Source organism: Microcebus murinus, chromosome 3, assembly GCF_040939455.1.
Source record: "Microcebus murinus isolate Inina chromosome 3, M.murinus_Inina_mat1.0, whole genome shotgun sequence".
NCBI lineage: Eukaryota > Metazoa > Chordata > Mammalia > Primates > Cheirogaleidae > Microcebus > Microcebus murinus.
This window is the reverse complement of record NC_134106.1, coordinates 38,063,511-38,072,653: the sequence shown is the minus strand read 5'-3', so window position 1 is coordinate 38,072,653 and position 9,143 is coordinate 38,063,511. Positions and strand designations below refer to the sequence as shown.

At 39.2% G+C, this 9,143-nt stretch overlaps 1 protein-coding gene across 1 annotated transcript; it reads left to right on the top strand.

Moving 5' to 3' along the window:
• Positions 1–202: 202 nt before the first annotated feature.
• On the top strand, positions 203–7,632 carry ATP6V1E2 (ATPase H+ transporting V1 subunit E2). Its single transcript, XM_012756844.2, has 2 exons — positions 203–251; positions 6,718–7,632. The coding sequence occupies exon 2, from the start codon at positions 6,821–6,823 to the stop codon at positions 7,499–7,501; it is 681 nt and encodes a 226-aa protein (XP_012612298.1). The 5' UTR covers positions 203–251; positions 6,718–6,820; the 3' UTR covers positions 7,502–7,632.
• The last annotated feature ends 1,511 nt before the right edge of the window (positions 7,633–9,143 follow it).

Sequence of the window (9,143 nt, the reverse complement as noted above, 5' to 3'; positions counted from 1 at the left end):
AGTGTGCCAGGACAGCCCCGGCCACGGCTCGGCTGCCAAGGAAATCCCTGTTGGCCTCCTCATGGCAGACTTGGCCAGCCTTCCCCAGTGACAGCCTGGCTCTTTGGATTCACGCTGCCTGGTCAGCCTGCGAGGGTCGTCTGGACAAAGAGGGAAACAAGAGTGCCAGGTTCCAGAGTGCTTTCCAAGTTCCACATTCTGCGTGCAGACTCCCGGCGCCGGAGCAGAGGCTGGCCCTTGGCAAGGGACTGGTGAGTGTTCTCTGGTATGTTTTTTCCTCCACACACATGTCCTGGAGCTTCCTGGATCTTGCATCCTTTCTGCTTTCATTGATGGTGGCTCCCAAAGCCGGTGACCAGCACGGTTACTCAGGTGCCAGTCTTTTAAAATCATTAATTGACTTGTCTTATTTAGGAGCAGAGATTGTTTTCCTCTCTTTACAAAAACACAGTTTTTAAAAGAGTACATCATTAAATAATGGGGAGTAGATGAGCTAATGAATTTTCCTTTTAACTTCCAATGACAGTTTATAAGGTTGAACCCAGGGGCTTGGCCTTTGTCACAAACACTGGGCTGTTTTTCCACTAAGCTCATTCAGTGATACCTCTTTCTGGGACATCCTTTTGTGTGTGTGTGTGTGTGTGTGTGTGTATGGTCCCCCAAAACACATAATGTGACATCTACCCTTGTAAGTTGTTAAATGTACAGTCGAGTATTGTGAACTACATGCATATTATTATACAACAAATCTCTGGAACTTTTTCATCTTGCATGACTGAAACTGCACACCCATTGAAAGCAACCCCCATTTCCCCTTCCCCCAGGCCCTGGTGACCATCATTCTATTTTCCCCTTCTCAGTTTGAGTACTTTAGATAACCCATGTAAGTGGAATCATGCGGTATTTATCCTTCTGTGACTGGCTTATTTCACTTAGAATAAAGTCCTCGAGGTTCATCTATGATGCAAAATGTGACAGGATTTTCTTCCTTTTAAAGGCTGAATAATATTGTTTTATGCATATGCCATATTTTCTTTATTCATCATTCATCAATGAACATTAGGTTGTTTCTACCTCTTAGCTATTGTGTATAATGCTGCAATGAATGGTGTGCAAATATCTCTTTGAAATCCTGTTTTCAATTCTTTTGGGTAAATATCCAGAAGTAAGATTGCTGGATCATATGGTTCTTCTGTTTTTAACTTTTTGAGGACCAGGGGTCCTCAAACTTTTTAAACAGGGGGCCAGTTCACTGTCCCTCAGACCGTTGGAGGGGTGTTGGAGAGTGCAGTGCACATTCCACACACGCGCACTGTGGGCCCGGGATGAGTCGGCTGCTAAGCAGGACAGGCAGCGGTGGCAAAAACACCTGGTGGGCCAGATAAATGTCCTCGGAGGGTCGCACGTGGCCCGCGGGCCGTAGTTTAAGGACGCCTGCTCCATACTGTGTTCCGTAGTGACTGCACCATTCTACATTCCCACTAACAGCACACAGGGGTTCCAGTTTCTGTACATCTTTGCCAACACTTATTTTCTTTTTCTTTCCTTTTTCTTTATAATGGCTGGTGTGAAGTGTGAGGTGATGTCTCATTGTGCTTTTGATCTGCATTTCCCTGATGATTACTGATGTTGAGCATCTTTTCGTGTACCTCTTGGCCATTTGTTTGATTTGGGGGGGGAAGTGTCCACTCAGGTCCTTTGCCCATTTCTTAATCAACTACTTTGGGTGTTTTGTTGTTGTTGTTGTTGTTTTGCTATTGAGATGTAAGAGTTCTTTATATATTTCAGATATGAATTCCTTATGAGATACATGGTTTGCAAATATTTTTTCCATTCCATAGGTTGCCCTTTCACTCTGTTGATTATTTGCTTTGCTGCACAGAAACATTTTAATTTGATGTAATCCCATTTGTCTATTTTTGCTTTTATTGTCTATTCTTTTGGTGTCATATCCAAGAAATCATCACCAAGACCAATGTTATGAAACTTTTCACCTATGTTTTCTTCCAAGAGTTTTATAGTTTCAGGCCTTATGTTTAAGTCTTTAATCAATTTTAAGTTGATTTTTGTGTATGTCTAAGATAAGGATCAAATTTCATTCTTTTGCACATGGACATCCAGTTTTAACAACTCCATTCATTGAAGAGATTATCCTTTCCCCATTGTGTTGTCTTGGCACCCTTGTTGAAAATCATTTGGCTGCAAATGTAGGGTTTATTTCTGGGCTTTCCATTCTGTTTCAATGCTTTATATGTCTGCCCTTATGCCAATACATACTGTTTTGATTACTTTAGCTTTGTAATATGTTTTGAAGTCAGGAAGTGTGAGAACTCTAGCTCTGTTATTCTTTCTCAAGATTGTTTTGGCTATTTGGAGTCCTTTGTGATTCCACATGAATATAAGGATTTCTTTTTTTCCTATTTCTGCAAAGATTACTATTGGGATTTCAACAGGGATTACACTGAATCTGTAGATCATTTTGGTTAGTATGGACATTTTAGCAATATTAGGTCTTCCAATCTGTGAAGGTGGGATGTCCATTTAATTGTGTCTTTAATTTCTCTCAGCAATGTTTTATAGTTTTCAGTGCACAAATCTTTCATCTCCTGGTTAAGTTTATTTCTAAGTATTTTTTGATATTATCGTCAATGGGATTATTTTCTTAATTTCCTTTTCAGATTGTTCGTTGTAAGTATATAGAAACAACTAATTTTTGTATGTTGTTTTGAATCCTGCAAACTCGCTGAATTTATTCATTCTAACAGTTTTTTTGTATGTGGAATTTTTAGGGTCCTCTGCATATAGGATCATGTGATCTGAAGACAGAGATAATTTTACTTGTTCCTTTCCAATTTGGATGCCCTTTATTTATAATTATTTCTTGCTTAATTGCTCTACCTAGGACATCCAATACTATTTTGAATAGAAGTGTCCAAAGTGAGCATCCTTATCCTGCTGCTGATCTTATAGGAAAGACTTTCAGTTTTTCATCATCGAGTATGATGTCAGCTATGGACTGTTCATAAATAGTCTTTATTATAGTGAGACAACTTCCTTCTATTCTTAGTTTTTATCATGAAAAGGTGTTGAATTTTGTCAAATGTTTTCTTGATATCTATTGAGATAATCGTGTGATTTTTATCCTTCATTCTGTTAATGTGGCACATCACACTGATTTTCATGTGTCAGACTATCCTTGTATTCCAGGGATAAATTTCACCTGGTCATGGGATCCTTTTAACAGACTATTGAATTCAGTTTGTTAGTATTTTGTAGAGGATTTTTGTATCTATAGTCATCAGGGATATTGGCTTATAGTTTAAAATTTTTTTCTTGTAGTGTCTTTGGCTTTAGTGCCAAGGTCATGCTGGCCCCATAAAATGAGTTTGGAAGTGTTTCCTCTTCTTCAATTTTTTTGGAGGAGCTTGAAAAGGCTTGGCATTTTTCTTTAAATATTTAGTAGAATTCACCGGTATTGCCATCTGGTCCTGGGCTTTTCTTCATTGGGACATTTTTGATTCAATCTCCTTATTATTTATAGGCTTGGTCAAATTTTCTGTTTCTTCATGAGTCATTCTTGGTAGGTTGTAGGCTTCTAGAAAATGATGCATTTCTTCTAGGTTATTCAATTTGTTAACAAATTATTGTTCATAGTAGTCTCTTATAATCCTTTTTTATAGCATCAGTTGTAATGTGTGCTCTTTCATTTCAGATTTTGAGTCTTCTTTTTTTCTTAGCCTACTAAAGGTCTGTCAACATTGTTTCTTTTAAAAAAAAAACCCAACTCTTAGTTTTATTGATTTTTTTTCTATTTTTATACTCTCCCTTTCATTTATTTCTGTTCTGATCTTTATTATTTTCTTCCTTGTGCTTAGTTATTTCTTCTCTTTCTACTTTTTGAGGTGTAAAGTTAGGTAATTTATTTGAGCTCTTTCTTCCTTTTTAATGTAGGTGTTTACTGCTATGAACTTCCCTCTTGGAGCTGCTTTTGCTTCATCCCATAAGTTCTGGTTTGTTGTATTTCATTTTCATTTATTTCAAGATATTTCCTAATTTTCCTTTTGATTTGTTCTTTAACTCTTGGTTATTTAAGAGTATGTGGTTTAATTTCTACATATTTGTGATTTTTCTAGTTTTCTTTCTGCTGTTGCTTTCTTGTTTTGTTCCATTATGGTTGGAAAAGATACTTCATATGATTTTGATCTTTTTAAATTTGTTAAGATTTGTTTTATGACATAATGTGATATCTCCTAGAGAATGTTCCATGTGCACTTGAGAAGAATATGTTGTGTGGAATGTTTTGTATATGTCTGTTAGGTCCATTTGGTCTATAGTATGGTTCAATACTGGTTCCTTACTGTTTCCTTACTGGTCTTCTGTCTGAATGTTCTATCCATTTCTGAAAGTGGGGTATTGAAATCTCCTACTATTATTGTGTTGCTATTTCTTCCTTCAAGTCTGTCAATTTTTGTTTCATATATTTGAGTGCTCTGACATTGGGTACATATATATTTATAACTGTTCTATCATATATGTGAATTGACCCTTTATCATTATATAGTGTCTTTGTATCTTGTGACAGTTTTTGACTTTATTTTGTCTGATATAAGTATGGCCACCCCTGCTCTCTTTTTGTTACTATTTGTACGGAATATCTTTTTTCCCTCCCTTTACTTTCAGCCTACACATGTCCTTAACTCTAATGGAGTCTCTTGTAGACAGGATATAGTGAGATCTTATTGTTTTATCCATTCAGCTACTTTATGTCTTTTGATTAGAGCATTTAATCTATTTACATTTAAAGTAATTACTGATAGGGAAGGACTGACTTGCCATTTTATTAATTGTTTTCTGTCTCATAGCTTTTTGTCTCCCTTTTCCTTTCTTATTGTCTTTGTGTTTTCACTGATTTTTTTGTAGCAACATGCTTCAATTCTTTTCTCATTTTCTTTTGTGTATCTTCTATAGGTATTTTCTTTGTGGCAACCATGGGCTTACATAAAATATCTTCTAATTATAGCAATTTATTTTAACCTGATAACAACTTAACTTCAGTCAAGTAAAAAAAACTCTTTCCCCCACCACATTGTTATTGATGTAATGAATTACATCTTTTTATATTATGTATCCACTAACATATTTTTATAGTTATAGTTACTTTTTATATTTTTGTCTTTTAACTTCTATACCAGAATTAAAAGTGATTTATATACCACTCTTACAGTAGTATAGTATTCTGTATTTGCCAATATATTTATCTTTACCAGTGAGCTTTATACTTTACTTTCAAGTTGTTGTCTTGCGTCCTTTTGTTTCCAATTGAGGGATTCCCTTTAGCATTTCTTGTAAGACAGGTGTAGTAGTGATGAACTTCTTCAGCTTTTGTTTATCTAGGAAAGTCTTTGTTTTTCTTTCATTTTTTAAGGACAGTTTTTCTAAATATAATATTCTTGGTTATCAGGGTTTTTTCTTTCAGCCCTTTGAGTATATCATCCCATTCCTTCCTGGACTGCAAGGTAACTGCTGTGAAATCCACTGGTAATATTACAGAAACTCTCTTAATTGTGACAAAACTTTTTTCTCTTGCTGCTTTCAAAATTCTTTATCTTTTGATAAAATTATAATGTGTCTCAATGTGTAGTTCTTTCAGTTTATCTTAGTTGGAGTCCATTAGACTTCCTGAATCTGATTATCCATTTACTTCCCTACTTTTGGGAAGTTTGGGGCCATTATTTACTTAACAGCTTCTTGTCTTTTTCTCTCAATCTTCTCCTCTTGAGGCTCCCATAATGTATATTTTTGTCCTCTTGATGGTGTCCCGTAGGTTCCTTAGACATTCTTCACTCTTTTTCATTCTTTGTTTCCTTTTACTCCTTTAACTGAATAATTTCAAATGACCTGTCTTTAAGTTCACTGATTCTGTCTTCTGCTTGATCAAGTCTGCTGTTGAACTCCTCTAGTGAAGTTTTCCATTTCAGTAATTGCATTCTTCAGCTCCATACTTTCTGTTTGGTTCATTTTTATATTTCTGTCTTTTTGTTGATATTTTCATTTTGTTCATACATCATTTTCCTATGTTTGTTGAGCATCCCAGGTAGCCATTTAAAGATATGGATTCCCAGACCCTATTGGTAGAGATTCTGATTCGGTAGGTATGGGGTGGGACCTGGAGAGCTGTGTTTCTTAAAGATCCCTCAGGTGATTCAGATACACATCCAGCTTTGCAAACCACCCCCAGTAAAAAGACTACCCTCAACTCCTCCTACCTCCCAGATCTTCTCAAGGTACAATTAACCCTTCTGTCTCCAGGCACCTTATGAATTGAATTCTGTCTAACCATCAGTTTCTTATGACTTTTCCCAGGCTTTTTCACCCAAAATGTGGATACACTTTCCATTTATGAATTAATTTTATATTTCTACTCTGTTGGTGTATTATCTAAATCTTAGGCCATCACTGCCTAAAGAGCTTCTGGATAGGTCTGCCCTAAGTGCCTCGTTATTATTTGATGACAAAAAGACAGCTAGCGCAGCAGGGATGGAACTCAGTAGACCCAGGTTCAAGCCTTTGTTCCTCTAGACTATGACCTTGGACAATTTATTTTCCCTCTCTGGGCCCCTGTTTCTTCATCTGTGAAATGAGGGGTGTATGTATGGTCTCCATGACCCTTCTCTTTAGGCTCTGACTTTCTCTCTCCCTCTCTTGTGCACTCTGTAGCTGAGGGAGTGGAACTCTGAAGACACTCCTGAAACTCTGCCCTAAATCAAAGGAACCAGAGAGTCCACCAGCGCTCCCTCCACCTCCCTTCCTGAGAGCAGCCATGGCACTGAGTGACGTCGATGTACAGAAGCAGATCAAGCACATGATGGCTTTCATTGAGCAGGAAGCCAATGAAAAAGCAGAGGAAATAGACGCCAAGGCTGAGGAAGAATTTAACATTGAAAAAGGACGCCTCGTGCAAACCCAACGACTGAAGATCATGGAGTACTATGAGAAGAAGGAGAAGCAGATAGAGCAGCAGAAGAAAATCCAGATGTCCACCATGAGGAATCAGGCAAGGCTGCAAGTCCTGAGAGCCCGAGATGACCTCATCTCAGAATTGCTCCAAGATGCAAAGCTGAAACTTAGCAATATTGTGGAGGACCCAGACATCTACCAGGAGCTGCTGGATAAACTCGTGCTCCAGGCTCTGTTCCGACTGCTGGAGCCTGTGATGATCGTGCGCTGCAGACCACAGGACCTCCTCCTGGTAGAGGCTGCAGTGCAAAAAGCCATCCCTGAATACATGATGTTTTCCCAAAAAGATGTGGAGGTCCAGATTGATCAAGAAACATTCCTGGCTGTGAACGCAGCTGGAGGCGTGGAGGTTTACAGCGGCAATCAGAGAATAAAGGTTTCCAATACCTTGGAAAGTCGACTGGATCTCTCAGCCCAGCAAAAGATGCCAGAAATACGAATGGCCTTGTTTGGAGCTAATGCCAACAGAAAGTTTTTTATATAAGCCTCCAGGAAGTGAAGCTCGTGTTGAACTGATAAGCCATAGAAGTCAAAGTTATTTGGGTAAAGGAAACTATTAATGTTTCCTCCTCTTTGCTGCTCTGATATTGTTCTATGTCTTTCATTAAATACTCTTTGAATAGCTGAATGCATTATAAAGTGTTAACTTTGGCATAAAACCCAAATTAGTGCTCAGAAATTGAATTCCAGTTCATCCATACATACCACACCTTCTGTTCTGTTCTGTAGTCTGGGATAAGGAAGGTCAAGGCATATGTTCTTTAGTTTGGCCTTGGGTGAGGGGTGAGTGGGGTTCCTGGCCTGTGAGTCTGGGTGCTCTATGTTTCTCTAATGTGAAGTGAAGCGTGATTTCCTTCTTTTGTTTCAGCTTCAGTATCTGAACTTACGTTATTGAATGAGGTTTAGAGGTCTTCTCTAAGTGTACAGGGCCAATTTCATGGGCATATGACCGGCATAGTCACACGGGAGTCCATGTTCAGAAGGACCCAGAACTTGGGGTTTCATGCTCTGTAGCTGCTGCCCTGAAATTCCTAATTTTATCTTTGGATGTGTGTTTTGTAAGTGAAGCTGGATGGACCAGCTGTGCCAGAGGTTTGCAGCCATGGCTCATGCATGGTGTTGGCTCCCAACACCTACTCACCTCCATGGGATGGGTTCATGGGCACCCACTTTCCAGCCCCCTGGTAGCCTGGACACCGCCTTCCCCTACCTCACGCAATGAACACTGCTGCCCTCTGCCTCTGGCCAGGGCCTGGTGTGCATGCAGGAAAGGCCACAGTGGGGTTGTGCACGCTCTGTGGACTTTCAGGGCCAGGCACAAGGGTCGCCATCTCTGTTCCTGCCTGGCAGTTTCATGACACATTCAGTAGGCAACTGAGGGAGGGTAAGTCTGTTGCCCACCAGATACTGAGCACATCTTGGTGTAGAGGTTTAAAAACCCCGAGGTAACCTGTCTGCTATGGGGCAGTCAGCTCACTGGAAGGGGAGATGCCCGGTTCAACTTCCAGATCCTGCCCCAGGCACCGTGTACAGGTCTGGTGGCTGGTGGGAAGGGGAACCCCACCATTGTCAAACTTGCAGGACCCTTGGGAGCTCTACGCTTGGCCTGCAAATGAGTTCTGTCCTTGTGCCCGGTGGAGTGCTCCCTTGGACAGTTCAGTGCCAAGAGGAACTTCAGCTCACCTCTTCTGCCCAGCTTGAGGCACCTTCTGGGAGGAGCCAAGAAACACAGATGGTGTAATTTTGGTTATTCTGCATATGGGCATTGCACAATAGAAAAATGAATGGTAGAATTCATGCTAATAATTTAAAATTTTAATTTTTCTTTACTTAGGGAGGCATTAAATAGAAAATAAACACTATGAAAAATCAAGAGAGAGTCTGCAGAAGAAAGGAAAAAGCTTTCTATTTTAGTGCCTTTAATGGTACTTCTTTTTGAACAAAGGATCTCATATTTTCATTTTGCTCTGGGCTCCACAAATTATTAATGTAAAGCTGGTTGTGTGTGTGTGTGCAATTTAAAGTCTAATCTCTGCCCGAGTATACTTTATTTATTAAAATAAAAGTTTTTTGAAGAAAAGAAAGCCCAAGCAACTCTGCTGAATGCAAAGCCACACACAGTCCTG